The sequence below is a fragment of the Ptiloglossa arizonensis genome, chromosome 8, assembly GCF_051014685.1.
Source record: "Ptiloglossa arizonensis isolate GNS036 chromosome 8, iyPtiAriz1_principal, whole genome shotgun sequence".
NCBI classification, from domain to species: Eukaryota; Metazoa; Arthropoda; class Insecta; order Hymenoptera; family Colletidae; genus Ptiloglossa; species Ptiloglossa arizonensis.
The window spans coordinates 6,082,685-6,100,104 of NC_135055.1; the positions used below are offsets into that span (position 1 = coordinate 6,082,685).

A 17,420-nucleotide genomic window follows, 5' to 3' on the forward strand; every position below is an offset into this window, starting at 1 on the left:
GAAAAGGTAAATTCTTAACTTTATTCGAGAGAAATTATGTTCGTAAGTTCACGAAGTATTTACAAAGGTCCTGTGAAAATTAAATGAATTTTACAGAGCAATTCTTAATCACTAAGAACAGTTTCTTAACCTTACTTCTTCGAGATAATATATTTAGTTTCGTATAAATTTACCATTGTTCGAATATAAGTGGACAACGATCAATATCCGAAAGAATGAACGATAGTTATTGGTAAATATATATTTAACGTACAGATATGTATTTACCGAATTGTACTCTTGTGAAATGAAAAAAAAAAAAAAATGAAAAGAAATTCTCCATTTGACGATCCTCTGTGGAAATTTAAACTATGTTGAATTTTTTGCCAGGGTGAGCAGGGTGAAATTAACCTTAAAAGTTTGCATAACATTTAACAGGTGTCAAACAACACCTGGAATAAAATATTTTAAATTCGAGGGGAATAATATTTTCCGATGGTATTTAAAACTATTCTTTCGAGTTAATAAAATTCACACGCGATACGTAGAAGTGTAGAACACCGTAACACGATTTGAAAACCATGAGACATTGATGGCGCCGATTGCGTGTCGCTATTACGCTGCATATTCCAGACCGAATCGCGCAAGTGCTTCCATTTCCAGTTCCCGACTTTATTCCCGGCAACGTGTTCGATCCATGCCTCATCGGATTTCTTCTCGGTTCACTTTAAATTCTTCACACCAAAAATTATCGGACGATCATCGAAAAGTGTGGATTAATTTTAGTGAATTTTGATCGGATGAACCGCCCGGCACAACCTTCATGATCTCATTTCGTTCATTCTCCCGTAATTTTTGCTTCAACGGGGATACCAGTAGGGACCATTTATAGAATCTTTTTCTATTCAAGTATTCGTATACCTTTGGTAATTTAAATTTTCAACGAATAAAATTCAAGTACCATGTATTCACGTATTTGACTATTCGTATAGTACGCGTTTGAATATTTGACTATTCGAATTCTATGTAGTTGAATATTGAATTATTCGAATACGGTATATTGGAATATTGAATTATTCGAATACGGTATATTGGAATATTTGACTACTCGAATTCTATGTATTTAAATATTTTACTACTCGAATTGTATGTATTTGAATGTCGGATTACTCGAATTCTATGTATTTAAATATTTGACTACTCAAATTCTATGTATTTGAATGTCGGATTACTCGAATTCTATGTATTTGAATGTCGGATTACTCGAATTCTATGTATTTGAATGTCGGATTACTCGAATTCTATGTATTTAAATATTTGACTACTCGAATTCTATGTATTTAAATATTTGACTACTCGAACTCTATGTATTTAAATATTTGACTACTCGAATTCTATGTATTTGAATGTTGGATTACTCGAATTCTATGTATTTAAATATTTGACTACTCGAATTCTATGTATTTAAATATTTTACTACTCGAATTTTATGTATTTAAATATTTTACTACTCGAATTTTAAGTATTTAAATATTTGACTACTCGAGTTCTATGTATTTGAATGTCGAATTACTCGAATTCTATGTATTTGATTATCGGGATATTCGAATACTGTGTATTTGAATATTTGACTATTCGAATTTTGTGTATTTGAATATTTGACTATTCGAATTTTGTGTATTTGAATATTTGACTATTCGAATATGATGTATTTGAATTACTGACTATTCAAATACTTGAGTATTCTGCTTTTTATAGTCCAAACCAAGAATTTGGTGGTTGTTCCACTTCTCCAAAGAAAGACTAAAATTCCTTCCAAGTCTCTTTGCTCCATCGTCCAAGCTGGCCGGTTAATTGTTAACGTCTTTATGCAGGTTTTCAAAGCAACATGGTCTGTCGATCGCTAGTTACAGAGAATCGAAGCGACGGAAAGCGAGCTTCGCGAGAGACTGTGCGACATCTGTGCCATTTGAGCTGAACAATGCCATGTCCGGTCAATAATTGGTGCGTACTACTAACTGAAGCTTACCTCGAAAGAGTTTAAAGTTTGTAAATGAACAAAAATTTTGAATTGAACGAGACAAATACTGTAATTAGTCCATAACTAATCCAAGTCCGATAGATGGTACAGAAAATCGTTATAATTACTAATTTCGATGAAGACTTAACGATGAAAAGTTTCAGAGCAATTGCATTTGTCACCTTTCGCGTAGGGAACTAACTGGTGCCTCTAAACTTAGAATATCGTTCCCCTATCTGAAACTCTCGTCATCACGTTCGTACTGTCTATTTGGAGGGTATCCAGCACGAGTTTCCACGTTTTGTCGCATATAAACTCGAACAAGCCCCTCCCTAGAGATGTATAGACGGGATAATGGAAGATCAGTCCTGAATCTAAGGCGAATTGGATCAGAAGTTTTGGTCAACATTTTACGACATTCAAGATTCAACGAAAGTTAGTCATTTCATATTCACCCTACTTATGGTACTATGTTATTCTTAACTCGTGTCTGATCTTCTTTCTCCCGACAATACATTCATTTGTTTAATTCGATTCTCGCGGTTAATTTGCCTTGGAAATTTCCCTTCATTTAGGAGGACTTACCGTACTTAGCAAAATAAAAGTTATGCAAACTTTTAAGGTTAAATTCACCCTGCTCACCCTGGCAAAAAATTCAACATAGTTTAAATTTCCACAGAGGATCGTCAAATGGAGAATTTCTTTTCATATTTTTTTTTTTTTTTTTATTTCACAAGAGTACAATTCGGTAAATATGTACCTGTACGTTAAATATACATTCACTAATAACTATCGTTCATTCTTTCGGATATCGATCGTTGTCCACTTATATTCGAACAATCGTAAATTTATATGGAACTAAATATATCTGTCTATTTAAAGTTCAGAATAGCCATTGACCGGAAATTTCTACACCATTTAATCCGAATATTCCACCTAGAGCAATTAGGAAATTTCCACTATATTATTAACCGCCACGCGCCATAACACTCAGCGAAAACAATTGCCCAGTGTGTGTAGATTGGATTAACAGTGTTTATCGCGTGTCCATAGTGTGTTTATCTCCGTTTTATATCTCACCATTAAAAAATATCGTATTAACGAGGTACAGTAATACCTCAGATATTGATCAAATTTGTTGTTCTAATTGGCGAGCAGAGGTCATCCCCAGTCACTGTTCGTGACCAGTTTCTGTACAAAATATTCTATTTGTGCCCCGTATATTGATATTTAGAGATCTCTAGATTTTCGAGTGATTCTCTCGTTAAGCGAGACACGACCGTGGCTACAAATTTAAGCTTATTTCGTTGTAAAATCCGCGTTGACGATTGGTGAAGCGTTTCGAATATTCTTTCTTTCACGTAGCAGGGCTGTGTGGCGACGCCAATGCACGAAACGGTCGAGATATTAAAAAATGTGGCTCGGAACGTTCCTCGAGCTCGGCGATGGCCTCGAGCGTAGTCGCGGTCGCTTCTGTGTCGCTAAATGCATAAGGTTTAATTAAAAACTCGTTTCCATTTCGTATACGGTTAACGCGGGAAACGTTTACGGTATGCGAGACCATGTTCTAGACATTCCAGCCTGGTCCGGTTGCGTCGATGAAAAAAGAGGGTTGGAAGCGGGTGAAAAGAGGGGGGGAGGGGGTAGTACAAAGCCGCTGGGAGAGAAACGGTTTCCTGGGAAAAATTAACACTTTGACGGCCGCTTTCGCGTACACGTGATATCGTTAATCAGCAGTTATCGGCCGTTATCACGTATGCGTGACTTCGATGGTCACTCTTGTAAATGCATGATCGTACACGACTCGCATCTTCGTTTGAGTACTCAACTCCTGAATTATATTTCACGATCGAAACGACTGACGTTTAACGTTGATAATTTCATTTTTAATGTAAAATTTCTCATCTGTTTCTCGGGTAAAATGTCAAACTGGAACGATCGAACGAGAAACGGTACATGTGACAATATACTGTCAATATTTCAAGCGAATGCACTCGTTACTATTCCAAAATACAAATAAAACATTTTCGATTGTTTCTCTTAGGAATATCCATTTTGCAACGTTAGTCCGACGATACAGTTAAGAATCGATGTTGAATTTTTCATTCGCCTATCGAATCGCATAGAGAACACGCGTCCTCCGCCGAAAACTGCTCGTAATCGCCGCGATATTGATTTATCGGGCCTGGTGGCCACGTCGTTGTTGCATTAGCGATAATACGCGTTCGATTTCGTGCGTGGTTATTATGGAATTTGTTGTATCTGATACTTGGCACGGATTCCAGGTCGCGATGTTGATAAATGAACGGGGCGTTTCACCGTGCGAGCGATTAAAATTATTTCGCGGGGAACGGAATACTATTCAATACTGATCCTCAGTTAGCAATGGAAACAATTGAAAGAGTACTGTGGCAAAACGAGAAGCTGACACTTTCGAACAGCATACATCTATACTTAAACTAAACACAACTGACACGTTTTCACGTTCCTGAGTAATATTTCAACGTATAATAGTCTATACTATGTTCTCTGACTTCAATTGTACGGATTCTCCGGTTTCTAGAACTCTCGTTGTATAGTACGCGAGCGAGAAAATTACATTTGAACATATGGCCGATCGTATACGTTCAGAGACTGTCTCAAGCGAGTACGCAATTAGTGCAGAGTCTGAGATTCTGAATGACCAGAATCCAACATAATTGCAGATGCAATCTTCTCGTACGCGTACAATACATATACTAGTTTCAATCACATCGTACAAACGATTGTATCTTTTTTCCTGAAATAATATTTTTCAACAACGACGCGTAATCCACGCGTAATAGTCGTTAATATAATTCTACACGCTCGTTATCACACGAATCGCGTTATCGGATGTATCTTATTTGCTAAAGGAATAACAACACCAAGCATCGTTATCGAGCATTTATTTATACAAATATTTAATATGATTATATCGCTATGGACGATAAACGAAAATAATTACGTACAAAACATACATATACAATCTTCGAGCGACAATCGAGCGAACAACATTCCCGCGCGATCGCGCACTTCACTTGAGCATTGGCACGTACTTGAATTTTTATAATGATAACGTTACTTTCACGCATCGTCCGACGAAACGTCATCGATACGTACACCACGATATCATCTAATTTCGACAACCGTGTCGCCAATACGTTGCCACTCCATCTTCCCGAAGAAAAAACAAGAAAAAGAAAACTTTGCACGACGACACTCGAGCGCGTTCGAGGCGTCGAATGCATATATACAGGGTGACCTATATATAAAGTATCAAAATTGTTACAATAAATAAATGCTATCAAATGCAACATTTCAAATCACACAGAACATTCGGGTAACAATGTAGAGTGAAAAATGCACTATTCAACAATTAATCATTTTTATTCTCGTTAATACAGATTTTGAATAAATTAAACACTACCGTGTACTTTGTGCAAACACTGTAAGCGAATGTTTAGCTGAACATTGCAATAATTACTGAACGTTGTTACTTTCCTGATGCAATTTCCTACGGTTTATAAAGTTCTACACCTTTTTTGATAGCAAAATTTCTGTCTGTAATCCACCCCTCCAGTGAGACAAACACACCACTTGTTACGATATAAACTAATTTGATCGGTTTACCCAATATTGTAACGACGTGTTAACTGGCTAATGAAAATCACAAAAGTAAATACAAAAAATTCCAATACAAAAGTTTGAATAAATATTGGAAAAAGGAGTCGTTTTCCAATCATTCGACTTTCCAGTTTCTAACTTACATTCGATGACAGATGTCAAATATTGTTAGCCTGAACAATATTTGTAACGGTACAGGAAACTTTACTTAAGACTTTACCTAAGTTTTCCTGATTAGAGTCCGCTCAATTTCACGTAACCGGGGAAACATTTATATTCTACGAATCGACTTTTTTTCAACCGAATTTCATTAATTCCGTTCAATCCAGTCCGAGAATTGTTTCGCATAATTAGTATCCCTATGTTTATTTTTATGCGTGCTATTAGCCAGTTAATATTTTACCTATAATTATGGTACACCCTGTAGACTGTCCGCGAACTGTTCGCCCTTGTAGGTTTGGCATCGTTTGTTCCACTGAAGGGGAACGATTAGCAAGCTCGAGCCAAGTGGGCTCGCTGCTCGTCCAAGAGCAGCGACGCTTCGCCCATAATTTTCGCGCTGGTTCGTACCAAGAATAATAATTGATATTCGTCGGTTACGGTGAGGGGAGCCCGTGTTCTGACCAGGGCATGAAGAACGTTGGCTCTCTCCAAATCGAGCCATCTTTGAAGAGCGATCTCCCTCTCGCGAGGACCGCCGAGTGTCACGTCCGCGGGACCCCATAAAGAAAATTCCAATACAGACTTCACCTGGACCAAGAGTACATGTTTTCGTTCAGTTTTAACGAACAATTTCTCAATTCACGAATTTACATGTTACGAATCACGAGTCGAAGAAAAAAAAAGATCTGTGTAACGGATGACCAAAGTCTGTGCAACTGACTACAAATAAATTACGAATATTCGAATAGAGCATCAAAGATAAAATTTTTCTCATAGATTCGAGACTAGATATCTATGTCCCTACTCGAAAAAAATTCTCTACCAGACTAAAGGTAACCGATGATTCCTCGTAACGATCTTCAAGCGAAGCACTACTGTATTATCGTTCGAAAATGCAATCCTGCAATTGCACTTCACAGATGCAACTCTACTCAAAACTTGACCCTTTAGGAAACGAGGCTACGTTAATACGAACAAATTAAAATTCAGCCGTTGGAGATTGCTTTCTCCGTGAAATCTTTTTTATCATTCTTTTATCGTTTATCTTTTTTTATCACCAACAACCATCGCTAGGTTGTTCGATAAGTTTCGTCGTTCGATAAAACTTATCGAACGGTGTGGTACTTGGTCACTCGATAAGTTTCATCGAACGAAAAAATTCAACGAACAACCTATCACGTAGACTCGTGAAATTTGAATAATTCTGATGTTGAAATTTCTCACCTGAGACAGTGTGACCGCTTTCTCCCTCATGAGTAGTTCCTGAATCAATGGCAGCCTGCTCGTCAGATTCAGTTGCTGGAGCGCCACCAACGCGCACTGACACAACGAGACCCTCTCCCCGTCCCGTTCCTCGTTCGTATCCACATTCAATCTGCGAACACGTAAACGAACAATGAGCAAACCAATTTCCCAACCGGGACGGCTGGTTCTTCGAATCGTTTACCAACCCCTGAAGAAGGTAGAGCCTGTAATAGGCGTCCTTGTCCTCTCGGCAGAGCACCACGTTGTTCAGGCTCCTCGCGGACTCCTCGATCCCCCGCGCCTGGAGGCTCTTCAACGCCGTGACGAATTGAAGAAGCACGAACGAGGCTTCCCGGACTGTTCCCTCGTCGTGCATCCCTCTCGTCGTCGTGCCGAATGATTGTATCGTGCTCACTTGCAGGCGTGGTAGAACGGAAATGGTCGCTGGAAATGAAACCGTGAAGTCTTTCAAAGCTTGAAAATGTAGTGTCGGTGAGTGAAAAAAACGCAGGTGAGACGAAATCGCTTCTCGCAACGCGTAACGTGTACATTATGCGAGTATCGGCAGCCAGAAATTTAGCAAAGGGGAGGCAGATGTAGAGTTAAAGAAGATTTTGTTCGAATGAAATTACAGGTAGTGAAATGTAAAAAATTACGAATAACAATTTAATATAATTATAATACCGAATCGATAAAATAACCGTTCGTAATTTTTTCTACCGAGTGTAAGCTTCTTTGAACGTTAACTGAAATCATATAGTAATACGTGCAAATCTTTCGTTTCGGTGAGAATCGCTTTGTGTGTTGAGCAGGTGTCGATTAATATCGGTGTTAACTATACTCGTATAAAGTTTGATATAGTAAACTGTTTGCGAGAAGTCGAAAATGAAGTGTGACAGAAAATAAACAGGTTCGAGAGGAAGAAAATTTTACGATACACTCGCACCAATAAATATTGAATAACGGTAAAGAGAGATTAGCACGCGTGTATGGTACGAAGTCACTGCAATAGCTATTAGCTTCGATAAACTCGCGATTAATGGCTCTGTATTTAGTGAACGGAGTGTGGCGATTTTCAACGTGAAAAATGGAAACCCTTTCAAATTTTTAATCCGAGTTCAGTGTCCGAATTTCGAGAAACGATACACCTGGATTAAATATTTTCGAAAACCTGAAAGGCTTACCTGGTGTCAGATAGAATATTGATAGATAGAATATGTAGATTCAAGTGTAATAGAATATTACTACAAAATTTCGAAAACGAACAAGTGATCAAGAGTCGAGAATCTTTCGTGGAAAAATTGGAAAAAAGTATCGACAAATGTATAGTCCACAATTGGAAAGAATACCTCTGAGTGGTATTTCGATTTAGCGATCAGAATTTTCAAGAAAATTGATTTAATTATTGTTCAGTATTTCGTACCAATACTGTCGCTATCGCAAAAAAACAATTTTACTTTCCAAAGCATTCTTTCCAGCTGTTTTCAGTAGATATGCAAACTACTCTGATTATAAAACAAACATTCATACTTGTAATTAATTGTGCAAAAGAAATAACGCTTTCAAGCCATCGCGAGTTTAAAATTCAATTATCCGAAATATTTATAAAGCCCTCTCCACCTTAGAATTGAAATATTATTGCATTAATTTTCCGCGTCTACTAGTACGCATAAATATTCCCGCGGTTAATTTTCACTTCCATCATCATTTCATTGCGTTTTACATTATTCAGAATCCCCCATGGAAATTTAATATCACCACCGTGCAAAAATCCATGCAACTTCTGCGTACATGCACACCACGGTACGAAGTGAATCCGTTCGTCGATCTGACGAATAATTCAAAGTAAATAAAGGTAAAATGTACCGAAATCAAATTTTTCCACAAAATTCTTCACGTGCCATTTGCTCGTAGTGTAAACTGCTGCTCCCTTCCCCCACCCTTTCACAGCCAATATCGAAAAAGTATTTACACTCTCAGAACATTATCAGATAAAACTCCGAGGGCAGAGGAGGAGAGAGAGAGAGAGAGAGAGGTGTATGGGCCGCGTGAAAGAAGAGAAAATGGAACTCGACAAAGTACCTTCCAGCTGCTTGTTCCCCAGCAGACACGTCTTGCCGGTAATTTCCTTCGGTACGCTGTCTATAAACTCGATTATGGGTGCCAAATAAAATTCCTTCCGCGACACGTGTGTGGCCAGATCGAAGGCGACGCACAGAGTGACGTTCAGCTCGTTCCACGTCGCCGAGTAAAATATTCGTCTACCGGCAGCGACCGACGTATTGGTATCGATGCTGAAGTGGCTGAGACGGGGATTCGTATTTTTGAGGGCTCGCAGCCCCGCCGGCACTTGAGGAGTTTGGTTCAGCTGCAACAGATCGAAACGGAAATGTATGCATTTCTCATGCATAGAGTTTCGTTGGTACGCGGTTTAGCACATTACGTGACGTCCATGTTTTCTGGTTGGCCTTGCCATTCGTACACCAGCGACAAAAATTTTCTTTATTTCGGTTACCGTGCTCTTACGGGAAACAATACGTTGCGTCCAAGTACCAAGGAACAAGATTGCTATTGTCCTTCGTAAGTGCGCGAACTTTTATTCTAGAGCGAGCAACTGACCGTCGAAGAAAGCAGGCAGCGTCGTCACTTGCACACCACGTGGCACGAGTGAATTATTCCATGGAATTGTATGCAATCGACACAGAAAATTCGCGTGACTACAGACTGACCAATCATGTGTAAATATCCTCCTTAGACACCTCTACTGAGAAAATCCACCGATTATAGATAAATGCTCGAGACACTTTAATGGTGTGCATAGATAAATGCAACTCGAACTTTCAACGATGAGACAGGCCTGGGACTCAAGGGTTACGACAAAATCATTGAACCGTGATAAAGTTTTTAGTAGGAAAGCATCTCGACGTAATTCTCCAACTTTTTCAACGCGATTACACTCCGTTAATACGAAGTGCAATCATAAGAGCTTGAGGTTTCGCTCAACACAATACTTGCAAATTAATTGGGATCTCGTAGGAGCGAAGCTTCCTCGAGTCGAGTTTTCAGGGTCGTTTGTGCTTTCTCAAAGGGTGTTCTATATTTACGTCGTAGCAGACACCATAAAAAATTCAACGACCTGTTGCAATATAAATGTATAGTTGATATGTTGGAAAAGAATGATACTGGAGAGAAACTATAAATTTAAGGAGGCAGGACGATTTGAAATTTTGAAAACATCCCAGTCTTTAAATGAATCTATTTGCAAAAGTACGAAGAGCCTTAGCCCATACAAAACAGGCCGTTTGGAAACTTCGAACTTATTTTTTTCGAAACACTGTTTCCAAAAACGATGTGCAAGATGTCTCGAGATCTAGCTGACCGATTACTTTTAAATTTTTCAGATACTTTTACTATAACATTTGATAAGAAATAACGTAGCAATTTTTTCTTTTTCTTTTAATTTCCAAGCAACAGAGCAGTCAGCATGCATATAATAAAACCTTTAATATAATTACTGTTGCACAACCGTTACCTCACTGCAAATTCGAGTGCCTAACTAACTTCGCTGTCGATAAATACACTTTTATTATTAAAAAAAATGTCAACGCGATATAATGCCGTTTAAAATAACACGGGTGACCTTGAAATTTTAAGAAACGTGATCTCGAACCATTTTCCCACAGGTGGTAAGTTTTCCTTCTTCGAGGCATTTTCCAATGGAATGAAACAATATATATATATATACGATGACCGCGTTAAATTGGCCACCTTGTACAGTATCAAAGAAAAGTGCAAAATCGTGATTAGAATCGAGTTGGCCCCTGAGGAAATATTCGCGAAATCGGTTTGGCACGCGACGCGTTAACGAACATCGTCGAATCGAGTCACGCGAAACCAGCGGAGCTATTGGCTCTCGAACGGAACTTCCGGGATAATAAATCGCGAAAAAGTCGAGGAATACCTGCTCGAGAAACTGCGCCAGCGCTTCGTGATTCGCGACCACCACGGCGCCGTAATTATCCTCGAGGCTCCGATGAACTATACTGCGACCCCTGCGTTGCCTCAATCGGCTTATCCTTAACTCGTCGTCCTTGCTCTTCCAGTCCTGATCCTCCTCGGGACCCTGCATTTTAAAAATTCCATTATAAAAGCCGCGCGGCTGATAAAGCTATCTCGAAGTAAAATTGTTTCCCAGCCGCTTTATTAAATAAGAAAAGTCGCGGCTCCAAGCCGCCAACTTTCCCGGCGTTGAGCAAAGTTTCGCGGATACCGCGAAACCACGGCCGCGAGATAATAAAATTAAATTTTCACGACGATCGAGACGCTACAAGTTTCATTACGATCGGAGCGAAATGAATTGGCCGCTCAGGACTACCGAGGGACCACCTCCACTCTACTGGAAAGTGAGGGGCGTGCCTGGCGTGGCGCAAGATGAGGGCAGTAGCTCAAGGGGAACCGACCAGTACCCGATCCTACAATTGAACAATCGCTCGAGAATTTTTATCGGGAAAACTGTTCAACGCAACGCTTTCAAATCTCGTGCATAGATTCATCTACACTTTGAAAAGCCGCAGGAATTTTTTCAATTGTATACATTCGATTTCGTTGAAGTCACACGTAAAGATATGTATGTGTACCAAGAAAAGTTTATCTACACACCTCAATCAAAGAATCAAAGAGATTTTTAATTTACACATGTGTGACCATTATTTAAAAATTTGAAGATTAAAAATCATTGCTTTAAAGGACGGCTAAACTTTAAGAAAACAAAAAGTTCCCTGTAATGACCACTTATAGATCCCTAGGAGCTGTAAAGATACGTAGATCGAAAAATTCGAGTGAAATTTGGAGAAAACCGTAAACAGAAAAATTGCTGCGCATTTTTTCGAGCGCTATTTATCGCTTGTCGGACAGACGGGCAAACTTGAACGAATATTTCGAACAGTTTCGCTGGACCGATGCGACCAGGGACTCCCCGTGTCCGTATCCGTTGCAAATCGACACGAACTTCCAGAGCAGCTTGGTATTTCGTGCGATCGTGGTGTCCTTGCCAAGAAATACCGAGGAATCGTACCTCGTCGCCGGTGTAAAAACCGTACGGGGCGTAAAGCTCGCTCTCGGTCTCGCTACCGCAATACGGCAACGAGGTCGATCTGACGAATGTCTGATGATGGAATTTGAATTCCGCAGTCGGCTCCATCGCGTTGCTGTCGGATTTCCGCTTGCAGGTGAGATGAGATCCACCCCCGTGTCGTAGCTCGAGATTCGAGTCGCACTCCGGCGAGCTGGAAAGGCACTCGTAAACATGACTGTCGTTAGACGTCTGGAAAAAGAGTCACGAAGAACCGGTTGAGATTAGCGATTAACCTGCGAACGACGCGACCCGGCTTCGGGTACATCAGTTGTTCGCGTAATTTGGGATCGATATATCCGTTCGGGTGCTTGTTCGGGACGTAGGTGGCCGTTAGCCTTGGCGAAGATCTTTTCACGATGCTCGCTGGATACCCAGCAAGAGTAACGTGGCTCTAAATTCCGAGGCATTAAGGACACAAATCTTCGAAAGTAGCTAACAGTCTTTGCACTCTTCCGCTGGCCAATATTTCAGTCTACCGTCTGCAACGGCACCTCAATCCCAAAACCATTCCACGAAACGGGACATACAGGATGTCGAAGGCAAGGTGTTCAAGAATTTGAAGGCTGCTGTATGCTTTTTGCACCATGTTTCTCGAGTAGTTCGACCAGACACCCTTGAGACAACCCCAGATCTCAGATCATTTCGGAGTAAGAAGGTTTCAGGTGTTAACACCGGATATGATTTCACTTCTAAATTCTTGAACACCTTTCTTTCGACTTACTGTACGTTTCCACAGTCGTTGCAGATTCGTTAAATGCCCATTAAGTAGCAGCGTTACCAGAGAATCGGATGTGGGTGGTGCAGTAACCGCAACGGCCTCGTAATCCTGATTGAGGGCCGGATTGGAGGTACCGTGTTTCTTGAGTATCGGCTGCGAGGTCGCCTGGTCCCTCATGCTGGCGGTTCGTTGAGGTTTCGAGGGTGCCAACGAGCTGCGCACCTCACCTGTAACATCCTCCGCTGCTGCAGGCACGTCCGCCATCGTCAAGCGCCACGGGTTAGTACCACAAGACACAAGGCATGTCACGAAACAGGCTAGCTACCGTAACTAGCGTGCTAGGAGGACGAGTTTCGTTCCAGTATACTCTAGAGACGCGCTAGCGCGCATAGCAGGTTGTTACCTGCCAGGGCTAGAAGCGACCGTTGGGCACGTAACGTTCGCGAACTCGCTACTCGCGCGACCCCTGCGACGAGTACCCGCTCGCGCGAAACGGATGAGAAACCCTCAACGAATTTTCGATGTGAAATCGAGCGGAAAATAAACGAACGGGTTTCGGTGAGAAGTTCGATAGCTTCGTGGGACGTTTTCTCTACGTCTACAGGCGTGACGGTTAGGTGTTTTGGTATTCGGTAATAGTAGGTTTCGAGTGATTGAAAAGGCAAACATTTCTAGAGATAGGCAGAGTGTGCGTAGAAAAGAATTACACGATTTATTCGACCGTTTAACTCGTGTTTTCGTGCTACTCTAAGGGGAAAGGGAATCTACGTTATTAAATTGCTCCAAGAGTTTTGTTAATTATACAAGATGTTTACAAAAATATGAGATCTTCTTTCAGGAATCAATCCCTTGTGTAAAAAGGAATTAAAAAGTCTCTTACCGTTTTGTACCGTACAGCTTCGTTATCGAGATACGATCGATTAATGTTTATTGCAGCTGACTGCCAACGTCATTCGCATCCCAGTCAGCTGTCAACGCAACTGTGCGTGCGTGTCCTCGTGCGCGAAAACTTTTTAATATTTCAATAACGAAACATCGGATTACAAACCGAAACGGGACTTTTTAGTTTAGAGTGGTTCGAAGAATTGATATTGGAAAAAGATGACGCATTTCTGTCAATATTTTGCAGTACAGGAATTCTAATCTCTTGTTCTATTAGCTTTCTTTGTACATGCCACGTGCAAGCTTCTTTTGACTCTTACGAGTTCATTTCTGGGTGCTCGATCGAACCAAAAATCGCGAAATCTATTTGTTTGCGATACGCACGCCGAACAACCAGGCCCTCGACGATAGTAATCGCACAACTAAAGGGTTCGATAGTGTTCTGTAAATCCCGAGCGAAACGCGTCGAATTAAGTGCCGTTTGGAGTCCCTGCGCAATCATTGGGAATCCTGGAATTGGCAGGCATTCGTTATCAAGGTTCGACCAAAGGAGAGCACGATGCTAATATGCAATCAATACATGCGGCGTTAGTTGTACCCAGGGTCGGTTAAGGAAACCTTGCATAACACAATAGTACTACGGTCGAACATCATACCAACGTGTTTACTATTTACAGCGAGCTAGAAACGAAGAGGCATCCCTCCTCCACCCTCCCCGACTGTTAAGTATCGAGCAAAGCAGAATCAATTTCTTGTTCGGGGCCCGGAATAAAGGATAAAAGTGTTCAAATAGTCGTTGTTAAGTTTACCTTTGCTAATAGTGGAGCAGCTCGCAGAAGAAAAAAATGAAGATAGAAACACCGTGGGAAAGAAACGTGAAAGGAATGACGAATGATTTAAAAAAAAAAGAAAAAAAAAATAGAAGGAAATCTGTGTATACGAACACCCGAGTAGTCTCTGAACGCAGTCTCATCGGTGCATGCGGTTAACGATGAAGCAGACCCAAATCGAACCGGGCAAACGTCGAACGACCGCAATCCAATAACAGTTATCAAAGGAATCGATCGTGCGTTTTCTTTTCTTTTTTTTTTTTTTCGCTTCGTCGTTTCGCATCGTCGAGGCTTCCGTTCGTTTGTTATGGAAGGACAAAACACGCGCGTGATTGCGGGATCAGAGAGAGTGAGAGAGAAAGAGAGTGAGATAGTGAGAGACAAAATCACGCGGGATCGGACGCGACGGATGCAACGAACAAAATACCGTGGCGTCGAGAATGCATTACGTGACCAAGAAAACAAGGCTCTCATGATTTTTCAGGCAACAAACGTTTATTTCAGACACAGAAATTCGTGGTTACAGAATCATCGTTGCTTTCGTTCTATTTACAAACGGTGTGCGTCGACTCGTAACAACTAGTGTTCGCATTATTTTGTTTCGTTTCTTTTTTACTTTTTCTTCTGTTTCTCCAGCCAGCCATTCTCAAACTTTCGATCGCACTCGTGTATCTAAGAGGCGTGTGTCTAGACAACGGTAAGAAATTTCTGTATCGAAAATAGCGAATCGCGATTCCAGGACGACCGCGACGTCGCGTTCAATTCCGTCGTTTACGGTGCACAGTAACATGGTAAATAAGATGTATCACAGAAAATCGTGAATCTTCGTATATAATATCTCTGAGAGGCAGTTAGTCGAGAAAACAGGATATAGTCTTTCGAAAGATTAGTCGCACAGTATAAAAACGCGTATGGCATATAGCAAAGTTAAGAAATAGATCGAGAATATCGTAAAGTTGACTATTTCGCGTTTCCAATAAGAATAAGTTTACTGATTCTCTTGTCTCAATGTTCGAAGCGTTTCTTTTTTCTTTTTCTCTTTTTTTCTTTTTTTTTCGCTGGTCGTCGAGCACGAGAAAGTTAATGACAATATTTAAAAAACAAAACGAATTATTACCAAGTGCCAAACTTCACGACGATCGCGCGTCGACTCGGCGAAACGAGGAACGAAAAAGATAAACGTAGACCGTGAAGGGGTGAGAGTTAACCACCGGTTATCCAGCGTTACAGGATTGTTTCCCGATGGAACGTACAATCGGTGACAAGAATATGCCCCTTAGGGATATACGTCCCATTTGACGTTACCCCTTCCCCTTCTCGGCCCGCGTGACCGTCGCACATGCGCTTGGCGACTGCGCGAAAGAGCTGCGCAAAATCATTACGTCAATGACCGTGCGACGGAGCAGTTCGAATATCGCAAAACACCTAACACAGATGAGACTAATTTACTTACGTGCAACGAGTCACATGAATTCTTATGAAACAACAGTGCCCAATAATCCATGATATACAAACTTTAAAATAGGTTATCAATGAAACGATTAAACTATTACATTCGAACTCGGTTAGAACAAGCAGGGATATAGCGAGACCGGAGCAAGAGTACATAACGATTTCAATTAACAAGTATTTCTATACGAACGTTACACAAATTTTGGGAAATTGACAAAACGAATAATATTTCATTGTCGCGTACTTTTTTCTCTTCAATATTTCCTTCGTTCCTTGACTAAATTTTTTTTTTTTAAGTAACGGATAGTTGATAAAAACAGGAGTCATATTTAACTAATTGGAACTTTGTCGATCCCCGGGTGTTTTGCACTTTTCAACCGAGTTCAATTGTATTCATTAAATACGTTACGAGAGGTTCAAATCGCTTCATCGTGCGATCAGCTGGACAATGATACTGCGCACCCGCGTCGCGCAGCCTCTAAGCGTCTCAACATGCCAGACCCAAACGCGAAATGGGAAGGAGTAGGGGTAGTGTCAGACGGGCTGTACAGCCCCTAAATTGGTGCGAATTTTGTTCACGGGACGTACTCGCTAGAAGTAATACGCAGAAGGAAGCAGCTGGCGCGAGGATTCGTGTGAGTATGGCTGTTACAACATCGAGACTTGCCGTGGTTTCATTAGTTACATTGTATGGGCCTGAACTTACCCAGATTCGCGTAAATCGAGTCTGAGGTCGTCGAGGCCGTCGGCTGCCAAGACGACGACGACGATGACGATGACGATGACGACGAGGTGGACGATGATTTCGATGATGACTTGTCGCTTCTCGGGGGCAGTTGCTTGGTCTCGACGCGCGGCGGCGGTGGTCTGACCGGTTTGCTCGCTGGATCCAGTCGCGACCAATCCTCCAGGGACTGGTTCCTCGGAGGTGGTGGTGGTTTTCCGGGTCTCACTATAACGTGACGTCGAATATTGTAGCAACATTACGATGCTTGTAATTTTAACGCTAGGCTAGGGGGGATTAAAGATCCGGACAGTTGGGAATTACGGCGGTACGCGTTCCGATGTTAATCGTCTCTAAAGTGACAGTGGGCGTGAATAGTATCGCAGTGTACGTGCAAACAAGTAGGGTATGTGCCACCCATGAAAGCGAACGAAAATATTTCGGTAGATATTCATGATTTATAAATGATTAGAGATATCGAAACCTTCGTGTATAATCGTATCTTCGATTCGTATCACGTCTACGTGAAAAAATTCATCGGAAATATAACAGAAAGATTTTTCCTACCAGAACAATGTTTGGAATACGTGTGATCGAGTACAACTCGACTCAAGTGATTGTATATTATT

The 17,420-nt window shown here is 41.0% G+C and overlaps 1 protein-coding gene and 1 long non-coding RNA gene across 4 annotated transcripts in view; one reads left to right on the forward strand and one right to left on the reverse strand.

Annotated features, from left to right (window-relative positions):
- LOC143150023 (uncharacterized) overlaps positions 1–17,420 on the forward strand; it is a 58,059-nt gene that overhangs the window by 16,113 nt on the left and 24,526 nt on the right. The gene's annotated exons all lie outside the window — the stretch shown is intronic.
- Positions 4,910–17,420, reverse strand: part of LOC143150022 (uncharacterized) — a 113,868-nt gene continuing 101,357 nt past the window's right edge. For 2 of the 3 annotated variants that reach the window (XM_076318011.1, XM_076318009.1), the window contains 8 exons: positions 16,774–17,019; positions 12,964–13,148; positions 12,126–12,374; positions 11,013–11,174; positions 9,134–9,419; positions 7,258–7,495; positions 7,031–7,181; positions 4,910–6,394 (listed from right to left, as the gene is read on the reverse strand). In XM_076318011.1, coding sequence (XP_076174126.1) covers positions 6,134–6,394; positions 7,031–7,181; positions 7,258–7,495; positions 9,134–9,419; positions 11,013–11,174; positions 12,126–12,374; positions 12,964–13,148; positions 16,774–17,019 — 1,778 coding nt within the window. In that variant the 3' untranslated portion in view covers positions 4,910–6,133. The remainder of the gene's footprint in view (positions 6,395–7,030; positions 7,182–7,257; positions 7,496–9,133; positions 9,420–11,012; positions 11,175–12,125; positions 12,375–12,963; positions 13,149–16,773; positions 17,020–17,420) is intronic. The other variant, XM_076318010.1, reaches the window with a different exon arrangement.